General features: G+C 46.8%; 1 protein-coding gene across 3 annotated transcripts in view; it reads left to right on the top strand.

The window, feature by feature from the left end:
• The window catches only part of BTBD10 (BTB domain containing 10), a 65,029-nt gene that overhangs the window by 14,953 nt on the left and 33,785 nt on the right, over nucleotides 1–16,291 (top strand). For 2 of the 3 annotated variants that reach the window (XM_029060611.2, XM_039911462.1), the window contains exon 2: nucleotides 12,189–12,318. The exons of the other annotated variant lie outside the window; for it this stretch is intronic. In XM_029060611.2, coding sequence (XP_028916444.1) covers nucleotides 12,218–12,318 — 101 coding nt within the window. In that variant the 5' untranslated portion in view covers nucleotides 12,189–12,217. The remainder of the gene's footprint in view (nucleotides 1–12,188; nucleotides 12,319–16,291) is intronic. 3 annotated transcript variants of the gene reach the window in all.

Here is a 16,291-nt window from a genome sequence, read left to right as displayed (position 1 = left end):
AAGCACTCAATAAATGCCATCGATTGATTGATTAAGCTCATTTTGGGCAGGGAACGTGTCTACCAACTTATACTCTCCCAAGCGCTCAGTACAGCGCTCTGCACGCAGTAAGGACTCAGTAAATCCGATTGATTGACTCGGTGCCGACTGGCCTGGGCTCTAAGGTTGACCTTCCCTTCCAAGATGGTCTTCTAATGGAGAGGTCGTCACGAGTGTGTCGCTTAATTGTACGTTTGTCCCCCGGGCTGAAGAACACACTTTTTGTGGCTGCTAGGTACCCACTCATACTGGAGACACATGTGTTCTGCAGCTTTCAACCATTCCAGCATCACAGCAGTGGTTCAGGGAGCTCTGAACTGCTGCTCTTTCCCTGTACCTCCCCCCCAACCTCCCCTCTCCTAAAATGGTCACTGCTCCGACCAGGCCTTATCCTCCAAGTCTTTCCTAGGTGATAACTCTTTGTGACTGTTGATTTTTGCCCCTGAACTTAAGATACTAATCTCTTTTTCAGGCTCATGAGCTCCCCTTTTCCTATCCCTCCGTCTCCCTCTCACTGAACTCATCATTGCCGATAAATCCATTCCAAAAGAGACAGTTGAATATTGGAGAAGATCATGCATTTACCTTTCCCTAATTAGGGTATAACCATTTTTTTGCCCTTTCACAAGGTGGTTTGTATTTACGTTATTCCGTCTTTCCCGTCGTGACTGTCTTCAAACCCTGCCCCGTTCTATTTTTAGATTCCAAACCCCTCACCCGGGTATTTTTTTCCCCCAGCGCTCGGTTCGGTGCTCTGCGCGGAGTAGACACTTAATAAGTATGAGTATTTCAATTTTGATTAAAGTGGGAAGGTGCCCGTGCCCTGCCTTGAGGACGGATTTATTTTTGAGAAGAGGACAGGCCGTCCTCAGCAAGAGGCTGACGGAGAAGAATTATTGTCGGCGTCTAGCCCGAAGCAGAACCGTGGTGTTTGGGTGGCATTTCCCATTTTTCCGTTTAAAGGAAGGATGTGGAAGAACAGGGAGTGCTGTAGATGGGGGAAGGCTCCTAATTTTAGATTGGTGTTGAGTGAATCAGTGGTATTCATTCAGCGTTTACTTCTGCAGAGCACTGTACTAAGCGCTTGGGCGAGAATGATGCAGTGGAGTTGGTAGACGGGTTCCTTGCCTACAAGGAGCTTGCTGAGAGGAGGAGGAGGAGGAGCTGGTGGATATAGAGTTCCTGGTGGAGAGGACGCTAGAAGAGGTAGGCAGGGGCTCTCCAAGTGCAGAGTCTGCTGACCTTTGGCCCTGACCCTTGGGAGAGGGAGTGATTTTTGTGTGCATTTAACACCTGGGGCAGAAAAGAATTGAAATAAAGCAATAAAACTGAAATAGAGATAAGGCAGAGGCATTTGAGGACTGGTAATTTAATCTGATGAAGGAAGGCAGCGTTTTTATAGCCCTCAATATGGCCTTTCTAGATCTCCCTGCTAGGGAGAGCTCTAATTTATTTTTGACACCTCTGTAAATATCCAGTCTAAGGTTTGGCTATTTGCAGAGGTGTCAAAAAGAAATTAATATCGGATGTGAAGAAAGGGCAAGGAGGGTACCAGAAATGAGGGGCCTAAAGAAGCAGCTTGGACTCGTGGAAAGAGTATGGGTCTGGGAGTCAGAGGACCTGGGTTCTAATTCCGGCTCTGCCATTTGCTTGCCATGTGACCTTGGGCAAGTCACTTAAACTCTCTGTGCCTATTTCCTTCAACTGTACAATAGAGATTAAATACCTTTTCTCCCTCCAATTTAGACTGTGAGCTCCTTATGGGACAGGGACCATGTCCAAGCTATTTAACTTGTACCTTAGTATTTGACACAAAGAAAGCACTTAACAAATGCCATAGAAAAAATATATGATGGGTGACTTAAAGCGATGGGGGAAGGAATGCGATTTGTGACTTGAAGGTATTAAGGGGCTCACTTTTCTGTATCCACATTTATCCAAAAGCTATCAGTTTTAGGCCTGGATGGTAATTTCCCCTGATTCGGAGTTGTCGAGGCGCTTGGAGTCGTTTATTGCCTGGAAAGCCCCATCAAGGTGGTGCTGTCACTTTCCCCAAAGTTATTCCCCATATCTGGATTGGTCACTTGCCCACCTGAGTTCACTACCAGTTTGTGTATCATGAGCAATGCAACATAATAATAATAATTGTGGTATTTGTTAAGCGCTTACTATCTGCCAGGCACCGTACTAAGCACTGGGGTGAATACAAGCAAAGGGGCTTGGACACAATCTCTGTCCTACATGGGGCTCAGGATCTTAATCCCAGTTTTACAGATGAGGTAAATGAGGCCCAGAGAAGTGAAGTGACTTACCCAAAAGTCACACAGCAGGAAAATGGAGGAGCTGGGATTAGAACTCACAACCTTCTGAAAACTTCACGGACTCTGCGTTGTGTTCAAAAGGGTATGTGCGGGACGAGTTTATTACTCCTAGCGCTTCTTCTAGCACTAGTTGGGAGTGCTAGTTGACTACTAGTCAAAACCAGCTCAACTTCAAGCATTGCAGACTTTCTTTCTACGCAGTTGGTCCGGCATCCTAGCTTCACAGCGTGATCATAGAGCACAATTCATTATATATACCTTAATATAAGCAGCAGTAAAGTCTGCTTGGGGTAATCATTAGGCCCTGCCTAGTTCTCTTTATTAAGGAGATCTGAGCAAACGCAGCCGATAAGCAGGTTAGGAATCCTGACCTAGCTTCATCCTGTCTCGAAACCAGGACAAATGAAACTTCCTGATAAGACAGATCCTATAAAGGATGAAACGAAGGAGAGAGGAGATTAGGTGATGTGCCTGCTTCCAGTAAATGGTGGCTTGGCCAGACAAAATGGACTACCGTCTCTCGGTATTCTCCCACTCCTAGGGATTCAAGCACCGGAGTTACTCTTGTTCACGTGAACAAGGCGTCTAGGAGACGGTCAGGAAGGCCTAGAAGAAAAACAGCTCCGAGGGAAGGGTTGGATCAGAAGGGACTGATACAAGGCCCAGACCCCTAACACAGCTTTGTCAGCCTACTTTTCTTCCCCGTCGTGGGCGGGAATCGGTGTCTTCCGACTCTGTCGGACCACACTGTCCCCAGCGCTCAGTCCAGGGCCCTGCATACAGGAAAAGCTCAGTAAGTACCATCCATCCGTGGACTGAGTGACCGCAGTGGGACAGAGCTGTGAAGAGGAATGACCAGACCGTGAGCCGGCGCCGAGGGGAAGCTCCCTAGTAATGGCAGCCGGTGAGCAGCCTCCAAAAAATGGGGAAACCAGAAAGATAAGGGGAATGGGGTAAACTGGTTGTAACACCCCCCTTAATTAGTTCGGTAGCTCTGTAAGTCCCGTCCCCCCAGGGTCCCTGAGAAATACTCCAGGCATATACGTATAAGCTAGAGTGATACAAGGGGAGGAACTGAGAGAAGAGTGGTGGGAGGCATTATCCCTGTCGACTTAGCTTTCAGCCATAAACGTTCACTTCTCGGCCCCCTTACCATCGCCGCGTACCTACTCTCCTCTTGAATCACAAAGAGGTTATATTGCCGAGCTCCTCGGATCAAGAGGTAATGCCGGGTCAGCCTCGGAAGTCCACATGCAACCCAGAAACGGCTTGGAAATGAAATTTCAGAACCATTGGGTGTTCTCCTCTAGATCCTTTTTTTTTTTTGTGTGCCACAGATGGTATGGGCCTGATATAGAATCAGATCCTATATTCTTTTGTACCGCCATTTGGCTTTCAATTGTTGTGCACTAAGGCGTTTTCCTGTTTTGGGAGGTAGGTGGCTATCCAAGGGTGGGGAATCTGAGAGCTAGAGATTGCTCTTCGGGCTCAAGATGGGGCGGGGGATTCTAGGTCAGGAAACGTGTACGTGTGCAGTGGGATTTTTCTCACCCACTTTTGACTGGCCTGGACCCGTGGACTGCAATTTTCAGTCGGGTGATTGGGCGAGCACAAGATAATGTCTGAGTGCTCAAGGGCCGAGAGTCAAGGGGATGGGATGAAAGGCAGCTTTGGTCTAATCAAAAGACAGGAATGGCGGGGATGGGGCGGGTCACGGTTCCAGCTCAGGTAGTCCTCTAGACTGTCAGTACGTCAGCTAGACCGTAAACTCATTGTGGCCAGGGAATGTGTTACATTGTTGTATTGTACTTTCCCAAGTGTGTAGTACAATGCTGCACATGCACTAAGCACGCAATAAGTAAAATTGACTGAAATCTGACTGACTGACTGACTGACTGACGATCCTGTCCTCTAGGCTCCTGTAGCTTTTTAAAAATAATAATAGTGGTATTTGTTAAGCGCTTACTATGTGCCAGGCACTGTATTAAGTGCTGGGTTGGATATCAGCAGATCACGTTGGACACAGTCCCCGTCCCATACAGGGCTCACAGCCTCCATCCCCATTTTCCAGGTGAGGTATCTCAGGCCCAGGGAAGTGAAGTCATTTGCCCAACGTCACACAGCAGACATGTGGCAGAGGCGGGACTGGAACCCAGGTCCTTCTGACTCCCAGGCCCGTGCTCCATCCACTAGGTCATGTTGCTTTTTATTGTAATTATTATTATTTTATGGTATCTGTTGAGCGCTTACAATGTGTCAGGCACTGAGAGAGATGCCAGATAATCAGGTTGGTTGCGGTCCAGTGTCCCACGTGGGCCACCACGGTCTTAACCCTCATTTTACAGATGAGGCAGAGGCAAGCGAAGTGACTTGTCCGAAGTCGCACGGCGGACAGGCGGCAGAGCCGAGGCGAGAACCCGGGTCCTTCTGACTCCCAGCCCCGTGCTCCATCCACTAGGTCACACTGCCTTTCTCCCCGAACGGATCGGATCTCCACAGCTCAGAATCGAGTCAGGTGGTGAGTCAACAAAAGAGCTGGACCAGAACCCACAGAGTGCCAACCCCTCCCTGCCTACGGAGCTGTTATCCGCAAAGCAGCGTGGCCTGGTGGGTAGAGCCCGGATCTGGGAAGCAGAAAGACCTGGGGTTTAATCCCAGCTCCGCCACTTGTCCGCTGGGTGACCTTGGGCAAATCACTTCACCCCTCTGGGCCCTGGTTACCGCATCTGTAAAATGGGGATGGAGACTGTGAGCCTGTGAGACTGTGATTTGTTTGTATCCTCCCCAGCGCTTAAGACAGTGCCTGGCACGTAGTAAGTACTTAAATATCACAGTATCATCTCTTCTGCTTAGATCCTTTATAATAATAATAATGGTATTTTTATAAATGCTTACTATGTGCCTAGCACTGTTGTAAGCGCTGGGAGAGATACAAGGTTATTAGATTGTCCCAGGTGGGGCTTATAGTCTTAACCCCCCTTTTTCCAGATGAGGCAACTAAAGCACAGAGAAGTGAAGTGACTTGCCCAAAGTCACACAGCTGACAAGTGGCGGAGCCGGGATTAGAATCCACCACCTCTGACTCCCAAGCCCGGGCTCTTTCCACTGAGCCACGCTGTTGTTTTCCCATTCCTCAGAATCGTCCTGTGGGTAGTTGTCTATTCCTTGGACCACTGGCTTTGAGGTGCTCAGTCAGCTCTTTTCCATATATTTATTGTCGTTCATCTCCCATCATACGCAAGTTCTGGTGCCCCTTTCCTCCCAAACTAATCTACTCCCTGATCCTCATTTTCCTAGCACAGGCTGGGGAATCAGAGGACGTGGGTTCTGATCCTAGCCCCGCCACTTGTCTGTTGCGTGGCCTTGGGAAAGTCATTTCATTTCTTGTGCCTCAGTTACCTCATCTGTAAAATGGGGATTAAAGCTGTGAGCTCCACCTGGGACAACCTGATTGCCCTGTATCTTCCCCAGAGCTTAGAACAATGCTTGGCACTTAGCATGTAACAAATTCCATCATTATTAGTGTGCCCAAGCCCTTCATTTTGCCAGGAGCTTCCTCCCATTTCATAGTTGGCCAGCTGCTGCTCTCCTCCATCTTCAAGACCCTCCTGAAATCACATCTCCCCCAGGAGGCCTTCCCTGATTTACGTCTCCTCTTCAGCACCCATTTCACTCCCCCACGGCCTTTCAGCATTTCTCTATCACTTAAAGACCGTGAGCTCGTTATGGGCAGAGAATCTGTCTTCCAGTTCTGTTGTATCATACTCTCCCAAGTGCTTAGTGCTCTGCACAAAGTTACCACTCAGTAAATACCATTGATTGCTTGATAATGCACATCTCCCCACTTTGATTGCTTGATAATGCACATCTCCCCACCTCCAACCACACTTGTACGTATCTTTATGCTCTGTTGCTTCCTCCTACGTGTAATTTATTTTAGTATCTGTCTCTCCGCTAGATGGTAAACTTCTTGAGGGTAAGGATCACGTCGATCCTAAGTGTTTTCCTAAACACTTAATGTAAAATTTTCCATAGAGAAAGCACCCAGTAAATAAAGGATAAATGATATTTATATATTATAGATCAATAAGTGGTTAGTTGCAACTGTGATACCGACTTGATTTATCCTCCAAGTCCATGCATGTTTTCTTTTCCCTTCTCAATCTTTTCCTAAATTTCCTTCAACTTCAATAGAGCAGCTTGGTGACTTCAGTCATCGCTTCAACCTTGCAGGTTTTATGAGTCTTTTGGCAATTGCGAACTTCATTCCCTCTGTCGGTGTCACGCATTTAATTGCAAAGCCATGCAATTTGAAGAGGTGCATGTAGAAAGACCGTTATTCCCAATATTGGAAAGGAGGAATATATTCAGTGTTAATCTATTGAAATGAATGCAAGCACACTTCTTAAATTCTCAGGGTATAATCATAAGTTTGCTTTTGCATTTCTTTCCATTTTAAAATGTATTTGAAATGCCTAATAATGTACTTTTTGAGAGTGAAGCTTTATAGCTTCCTTAGAAAATTAATTTTAGGAATCTCAATATTTCTTTCTGTCGCATGATATTGTCTTAGCAGTATTTCTGTAATCTATATTTATTGGCTGAAACTCTCCTAAAAGGAGACAGCAAGGATGCTCTAATGAGAATACTTTGTTTTTGATTGTTTTTTGAAAGCGTTCCCGCATTTTCCCTTTTTCCTTGGAAAAAAGTGATCTGTGTCGTCAGGAAAGCACCTTCTCTTTCCGAACCAAAATGGGGTTCGTCATTGCGGCGCTTCCGTCGGCCTCCTTGGGAGACCTCGGCTCTCCTGACCGGAGGCAGCGGGGAACAGGGGATGAGGGGAGAGGCAACTTTTCATTTTTGAGTCTGCTGGGTGGACTTGAGGCTGTGGGAGCGGGTGGGAAAGGACGACACGGCCAGTCTGGCAACGGAAGAGAACTTTCTGCTGCCACGTCACAGCTACTAGATAATAATAATAATAATAATTGTGGTATTTGTTAAGCGCTTACTGCCAGTTCCCTTTTCCCCTTGTGAAGTAAGCTCCTCCTCTAGACTGTCAGCTCCTCCTCAAGGCTGTAAACTGATTGTGGGCAGGGGAATGTGCCTGTTTATTGTTATATTGTACTCTCCCAAGCGCTTAGTACAGCCCTCTGCATGCAGTAAGGGCTCAGTAAACTTGATTTATTTTAATGGTACTTGTGAAGCACTTACCAGGTGCCAGGCAGTGTTTTAAGCGCCAGAGTAGATGCAAGGCAATCAGGTTGGACCCAGTCCCACATGGGACTCACAATCTTAGTCCCCATTTTACAGGTGAGGTAACTGAGGTACAGAGAAGTGAAGTGACGTGCCCAAAGTCTCACAGCTGACAGGTAGGGGAGCCAGGACTGGAACCCAGATCTTCCTGACTCCCAGGCCCATGCTCTATCCACTAAGATTCAACTGACAGGTGCCTTTCATGGCTGAAAATAATTTAGATTACCAGTGAGCCGATCTGTGTCTGAAAAGAGTGGAGAGAAGCTTTTGAAGGCAGACACCCCTCGCAAATCATAAACTGTGGTGTTTGTAAATCTTTTACTATGTGCCAAGCACTGCAGTAAGTCCTGGGCTAGGTACAAGATAAACAGATGGGACACACGGCCCCTGCCTCGCTCGGGACTCACAACCCAGGGGAGAGGGACAGTAGGGATTGAGTCCCCATTTTACAGGACGGGGAATGGAAGGACAGAGAAGGGAAATGACCCGTCCAGGATCACCCATCAGAAGAGTGGCAGACCAGAATTAGAACCCAGGTCTGTGTTCTTTGAACTAGGCCACACTGCTTGTCTATGCCGCTGAGATTTCCGCAGTCTGTTTCTGAATGTGATATTGCCCGTGACTTTTGCCCCTCTGGAGGAGTGATGTGGGATGGGGGCTCCAGCCCTAGACACCTCCACCCCCAACCCAGGGCACTGGCCTCGGGATTGGGAAGGTGAGGCTCCTGCTTATTCCTCCTTTCCTGGTTTTGTGAGGAGGGCTTGGCCAAGGATCTGACACTGTAGAAAGCGAGGCCGACTGGAAAGAGCACAGACCTGGGAGTCAGAAGGACCTGGCTTCTAATCTCGCCCTCACCACCTGTCTGCTGTGTGACCTTGGGCAGGACACTTCTCTGCACCTCGGTTTCTTCATCTGTAAAGTGGAAATTGAAAGTGGGAGCCCCACGTAGGACAGGGACTGTGTCCATCATGGTAAATTGTATCTTCCCCAGGGCTCAGTATAATGCCTGGATCACAGAAAGCACTCAATAAATGCCAAATTAAAAAACACGTACAAACATGTACATATTCGATTTCTTTTAAGAGTAACGTATAAAGCATTTTGGGGTGATTAGTGTCTCACTCTCACAAACCACGTAGTATACCAAAGATTATTTAGGTGATGGGTTTTATACGTTGTTGGGGAAATAATTATTTGCCTTTGAAGGTGTTCATCAAATAGGTGTCAATTTGAGACATCATCATTTGACACCATTTATGCAGCACTTATTTCCTATTTGGAATTGCAAATGGATGAGGTTTTAATAATCGGATGAATCTAGAAGCACAGCTTTTTTGATGTCTTAGACAAATCAGTCCTGAGGGTGAAAATTATGCACCCAGGGCTACTTTTCCTGTCAGATCTACTTCTAAGGAGGCTGTTTGAAAGGGAATAAGTAATTATGATAATGCATATTTGTGCATGAATACCTTTTGGGGGTGTTTTTTATTGGGGAGGCAGGGGGGGCGGTAACACTTCATGTTCCAAGTGACCTGGCATAAGCTTCCAAAGAACAATGGCTGACAAAGTCTATGGACTCAGAGAGTGTACTTTCTACTTTTGGTAGGATTTTTGTTGTTGTTAGCTAGAGCATGATTATTTTTTTCCCCATTTTTATTTAATGACACCTAAATAGGGTGGTGCAGATGCCCCAGTGAGATGCTATAGGCTCATTCTATGGTGGGGGTGGGACCCAAAATGCCCCCTTACCCCTTCTGTATTTTCTGGGATCACCTCTTGGCGTGGGGGCATACACCCCCCTCGCTCCGGGTATTGCAATCTCCGAAGGAGCCATTTCTAGGAGGGAAAAGGCACAATCCCCTCTGGACTGTCAGGTCGTGGTGGGCAGGGAATGGGTCTGCCTACTCTGTTGGATTGTACTCTCCCAAGCGCTTAGTGCAGCGTCCTGCACCCTGTAAGCACCCAATCAAGACGATTGATTGTAGTGGCTCCATTTCCGGAGAACCACGTAGTATTTGGTAAGCTCGTTGTCGACAGGGAATGTGCCTGTTTATTGTTGTACTCTCCCACCCTCCTCACACCCCTTGTCGCACCCCCTTCCCCAGCTTCCCAGGCAAATGTGCCCCTCCACAACCAGGAGTTGCCCAGTTCTCCCTCCCCCAAACCACAAGCAGACACAGGGGTTACATCCTGAACTGGATTTTATAATGGGAAAATAGGGGTCATCTCAGTGAAACGCCCTCCCTCCTCATATCAGACAGATAATTGCTCTCCCCCACTTCAAAACCTTATTGAAGGCACGTCTCTTCCAAGAGGCCTTCCCTGACTAAGCCACACTTTTCCTCATCTCCCACTCCCTTCTGCGTCACCCTGACTTGCTCCAGTTATTCATCCCCCCTCCCACCCTCACAGCACAGATGTACGTATCTGTATTTCTATGTCTGTCTCCCCGTGTAGACTGTAAGCTTGTTGAAAGCAGGGATTGTCTGTTAATTGTTGTATTATCCTCTTCCAAGCGCTTAGTACAGTGCTCTGCACACAGTGAGTGCTCAATAAATACTATTGATTGACTGACCGACTGACACCACGCCTCGGAATCCTCTGTTCCCTGGTTAACGGGCCATACGGGAAGCAGCGTGTCCCAGTGGAAAGAACACGGTCCTGGGAGTCAGAAGGATCTGGGTTCTAATTCTGGCTCCACCACATGTCTGCTGTCACCTTGGGCAAGTCACTTCAATTCTCTGGGCGTCAGTTCCCTCATCCGTAAAATGGGGACGAAGACTGGGAAACCCCATGTGGGACAGAGACTGTCCAACCTGATTACCTTGTATCCATCCTCATGCTTAGAACAGTGCTTGGCACATGGCAAGCGCTTAACAAGTACCACAATCATAGGGGGCACTTGGGGTCAAATACGCACAACCTGGGTTTCACGGTGATCGTTCACTGAAATAAATCACTACGTATTGCGAATGAGTAATTTATAGCCTTATCTTCTTTTGGTAAAGAGGGTGTATTTGGTGTCTTTTCACACGGGGATGGCTAAACTTAATTTACAGGTCCAGATTGGAAGGTGTCATTGTACCTTTTTTGTGCGTGGGAGGGTGGTGGGGAAAGATCTAGAAGGAAGGAACCCATGGAAGGCTGGGCAGTAATTGCGCATGGTAAGACAACCCAAAGTCTTTATCTGTAGTGAAAATGCATGCCCACCTAAAACGGTACTTGAAAAACCTGTCAGCCTTTGCCCTGGAGAGAAGAGACAGTGGGGAGAAAACACAGACCCGTGCTCTTAGCACCATCGGTCTTCCGAGGCATGGGGGGACTTTTTCAAAGATGAGGAGATGCCGATTTATTTATCGATTGATTTTTTTAATGGTATTTGTTAAGCGCTTACTACGTGCCTGGCACATAGCACTAAGAGCTGGGATAGATACAAAATAATCCAGGTCGGGCACAGCCCGTGTCCCGTGCGGCCCAAGGAAGTGAAGTGACTTGCCCAAGGTCACACAGGAGACACGTATAAGAACCCAGTTCCTCTGACTTCTGGACTATGCTCTTCAGTCATTCGTATTTACTGAGCGCTTACTGTGGGCAGAGCACTTTACTGAGCGCTTGGGAAAGTACAATGCAAAAATAAACTGACATTCCCTGTCCACAATAAGCTTACAGTCCTGAGCTCCTTCCCCTAGGCCACACCGATTGCCGTTTGCCTAGGAATGTCTTCCCGTCTCCCCCTTTTCATCTTCCTTTCTGATCCCTCCTACTCAGTTTCCTGCATCTTCTCCTGGAACATTTCAGTATGAAAGCACCTTGAATCTTCAGAAGATTCACCTTGTAACGGGGAAGGCAAGCGCTCTAACTCTCAAAGGGAACACCGCACAGGGTTGCTGTCACATTTCTGTGCTGATTGCAGAAAGAAAGTTTTTTTTTTTGTCAAGATCTTGGTACTCACCCCATCTTCAGCCCCACAGCACTTATGCAAGTAGCTCTAATTTATTGATATTAACCCCTTGCCTCCCCCTCCAAACTGTGAGCTCGTGGGCGGGGATCGTACAGTGCACTGCACACAGTAAGCGCTCATTGATTGATTGCTGGCATTGGAATTTTGTTAGTATTCAATTTAAATGAAGGCTATGCTGTTTTGTTTTGTTTTTTCCCTTCAGGGTTGCCCCGTATTTTGGGATTCGTATTACCTTTTTTTTTTTTTTGCCTCGGTCAAGTAGTAGTATTGTAATTTTCCCCAAAGTGCATATTGTGCTGTTTTCCAGAAAGAATTCAATCTAAATGGGGGAAAAAAAAGTAAAATAGCTAAACTATGAAATTTTGTGAGAATATTTTTACTAGGTTTTTGGTAAACCTAGTGAGAGCTGAAACGATCGACACTCCGATGAAGACTTTTCTGATGCCTTTTGTCTGGGGTGTTAGTGAATGTGTCCTCGTTGGTGTAATGCTGCCCAGAGGAAAATGTAGAGCTGTCCCGCGAAGGGACGAACGTTGAAATTCTGCATGCGTTACGCTTCGAAGGTCAACACTGCTCTCTTACCCAGATGGTACATGCTACACGTGTGCTTTCAGAACCGTTTGGGGCGGAAGCTTGAAGTGGGATGGCCGGCCGGCCCCATCCTTATGACAGTAACTCCAGTGATCCAGAGAATTGGGATCGGAAATTGCACAATAGACCTCGTAAGCTTTATAAACACTCAAGGTAGGTGGCAAACGCATACTTTGCATATCAGAGCGGTGATCAACAAATCGGTTGCAGTCGTGGCAAGCCCCATCGGAGAAGGAAGTCGTGTGGTCCTTGCCGGATAGCTTAAATGCTCTTCGATGAAACATTTATTGTAGTTCCCCTCGATCTATATCGGTATCTGTTTTGAATTTTATGATCGGCTGTAAGCAAAGTCCACGAGGCATTAAATTGGTACCCTGATTAGCATCCCGCACCGTGGCTGGCCAAGATTAGGTTCGTGCTGTTTCTGTGACTCCCTTAAAAGAGAGCCCCGCCAGCCTGAATAATTCCAGGCCCCCGGATCTTTCTCGGGGAGTCTCAGGGGTGTTTTGATCCTCACCACCCTAAATTTTCAGCTCCATGCCTTTTTCAATTCCTTGCTTTTCCGCCCCTCTACCTGTGGCGTGACTAATGCTGTAATTGAGTGACCCATTTAACACTTACCGATTTAAAGTGCCGTAGTTATAAATGCTTCTTTTTAAAAAGGCTTGGCCTATAAGCTTCCTGCAAGTCCCAGTTTTTTTACCACACTCATTCATGGCTCCATTCCTGTCTATACGTACTACTGTCTTGTGATTCCCATGACTTATGATGGAAATTCAGTACAGTGCCTGTCACATAGTAAGCGCTTAAATACCATGATTATTACAAGCTCAATGTCCGTACTCTGAAGACTTGCGATCTAATTATCGTTTGGCGTTTCTGGGTCTCCTTTAACCGGCCTCGTTGGGCTGAACTGGAATTCTGGATTTCGGGAACGCAACGTGTTCCGTTGCTTTCTCTGCCAACCTCAGCGGCCTTCCGTTCTCTCGAGGTCATTGACCAGCTTAGAAAAAATCTGCCGCCCTCGCAGAGTGAGTGTTCTAGAAATTGTGGCAATCGGAATACGTGCACGTTGTCAGTTTGCATCAGTTGGGATATAGGCTAGATTTTTACCTTCTACAAGTCAGGTGCCCTCAAAGTCGTAGCTGTGTTTTTCTGAGTAGGGTGATGGAGAAGCATGATTATTTCATGAAAAATAGATATTCTAGTCATTACTCTGCACTACTTTAGTTTTCCCGGATTGTTTATTAATATGATAAATGGTTTTAATGCATCTTCATTTCAGATGCGCACACTGAGGATATTTCCTATTTTATATAATCCCTTTATATATATATATATATGTATGTGTATTTACTTCATATATATACGAAGGGGTTATATAAAAGGGAACGTATCTTCACTGTAGATAGTAATAAACATATACGTAAGTGAAGATCAAACTGTTTGGCCATTACCAATGACATTAATGTACCTTGGATGACATTTAATGACATTAATGCACCTTTTGAACAGACTGCTGAGTCTTTAGCAGTGAAACCTTTTCATCGCACACAACATCGAAGAGACGCTGGAAATCAGCAAGCACTGAGTTCTTTTAAGGGGATTTGTTAAGCACTATACCGAACATTGGGGTAGATAGAAGCTATTCAAGTTGGATCCAGTCCCTGTCCTATGTGGGGTTCACAGACTTCCTCCTCATTTTACAGATGAGGTGACAGAGGCACAGGGAGGTGAAGTGACTTGGCCAAGGCCACACAGCAGATGAGTGGCTGTGCCGGGATTAGAACCTAAGTCCTTCTGGCTCCCAGTTCTATGCTCCATCCATAGAGCCACGCTGCTTCTTCCAAGAGCAAAAGACCCTTGATCCCCAAAACAGTGGAGGATGGCAGTTTTCCAAAGGAAGGCAGCAGGAGGTGGAAAAGAGAGGAAGAGAATGGCCACCCTAGGGCCATTGAGGTTCCCGAAACTAATTATAAATGAAGGAAATAATAATAGTAATAATTTGGGTAATCGTTACGTGCTTACTGCGTGCCAGACACTGTTAAACACTGGAGTAGATACAAATGATTTGGGTTGGGCACAGTCCCTGTCCCATATGGAGCTCTCAGTCTGAATCCCCATTTTACACGTTAGGCAGCTGAGGCACAGAGAAGTCAAATGACTTGCCCAAGGTCACACAGCAGACACATGGTGGAGGTGGGATTAGAACTCAGGTCCTCTGACTCCCAGGCCCGGACTCTTTCTACTAGGCCATGCGGCTTGCCGTAGAGTTTGTATTTGACCTGCTAATATTCCTCTTCTACTGATTTAGCCAGATTTAATGCAGTAGAATTTCAGAAAGAGCGATGAACTCACCACCCTACAGGCTTTTCCGGACTGGGTCAGCCTATCGATGGTTCCTCCGAGACCGGTGGCATTATCATACTCTCACAAGCGCATAGTACAGTGCTCTGCAAACAGTAAGTGCTCCACAGATTCGATGGAATGAATGAATCGGTGCTGAAATACTGCAGTCCTTTATTTGTTTTTACTTTGATTTGAGGCAACGTAGGACCTCATCGATTGGGTTTCTGTGACCTTAAGAGCATTTAAGCGTCAAATTTATCAAACATCAGAAAATGATCTGTGGAGTTGTAATTCAAAGCGATGGGTTTTTTGTTTGTTTTGATGGCATTCATTCATTCAGTCGTATTTATTGAGCGCTTACCGTGTGCAGAACGTAACTAAGTGCTTGGGAAAATACAAGACAACACTAAATAATGACATTCCCTGCCCACAACGAGCTCTCATTGTAGAGTTGTTAAGCACGCACTTTGTGCCAGGCACTGAGCACTGGGGTGGCTACATGCTCATCTGGTTGGACACAGACCCTGTCCCACAGAGGGCTCACGGATTTAAATCTCCATTTCACAGATGAGGTGACTGAGTCCCAGAGAAGTGAAGTGACTTGTCCAGGTTCACCCAGAAGAGAAGCGGCCGAGCCAGGATAATAATAATAATGATGGTATTTGTTAAGTGCTTACTATGTGCCAGGCACTGTACTAAGCACTGGGGTGGATACCAGCAGGGATTGAACCCTAGGTCCTTCTGACTCCCAGGCCCGGGCTCTTTTGCGTAGGCTGCGCATTTACCTCAGTTACCTCATATGTAAAGTGGTACATACTACCTACCTCATAGTACAGTGCTCTGCACACAGTAAGCGCTCAATAAATACGATTGAATAAACGAATATGTAAAATGGAGATCGAGACTGTGACCCCATGTTGAACAGGGACTGTGTCCAACCCATTTTGCTTGTAGCCACCCCAGTGCCTGGCACATAGTAAGTGCTTAACAAACACCATAGTTATTATTATTTAAAATGTAATGTGCAGTATTGCCAGAGTTGGACAGCCAATGCTTTGGGTGTCTTGGAGGAGGGGGTGGGCTCTCCACCATATCAGGGATCCCGAAGGCAGGCAAGGGTGACCAAACGATGGTATTTGATAAGTCCTTACCATGTGCCAGTCACTGTACTAAGCACGAGGGTGAATACAAGCTAATTGTGTTGGACACAGTCCCTGTTCCACGTGGGGCTCACAGTCTCAATCCCCATTTTTATCATAATAATAATAGTAGGGTGATCTCTTAATTATACAAGAGTGGTGGATTATCAGCGCCCTCCCCACTGCCCCTTCATTCAGTCGTATTATTGAGCGCTTACTGTGTGCAGAGCACTGTAGGGTTGGAGGTGTTGGCTCCAGATTGCCAGAGCCATCTGATCTTTATTCATTCAGTAGTATTTATTGAGCGCTTACTTACTAGAGCACTGCACTAAGCGCTTGGAATGGACAATTTGGCAATAGATAGAGACAGCCCCTGCCCACTGACGGGCTTACAGTCGCAAGGGTCCTGCTGGCATGGCTCAGGGCTCGGGCTAAGTCTGTTCCACTGGACTCCGGAGCCCTCCCGTGAATATCGGAGGTACTTTTGACTTGGCCACTTATCCTGGCGGAGCCGATAAAATCTGCAGCTTTACTCCCACGAGCCCTGCAGCCAAGACTGGAAACCCCGGGTTTCCGCAAAGCATGCAGCGGCCCGTTCCCGCTCTCAGACCTCCAACTGTGTGAGGCAGCGGGGCCCG

Source organism: Ornithorhynchus anatinus, chromosome 3 (genome assembly GCF_004115215.2).
Source record: "Ornithorhynchus anatinus isolate Pmale09 chromosome 3, mOrnAna1.pri.v4, whole genome shotgun sequence".
Taxonomy (NCBI): Eukaryota; Metazoa; Chordata; class Mammalia; order Monotremata; family Ornithorhynchidae; genus Ornithorhynchus; species Ornithorhynchus anatinus.
Note: the sequence above shows the minus strand (reverse complement) of the source record. Positions and strands in the feature narration are given on the sequence as shown.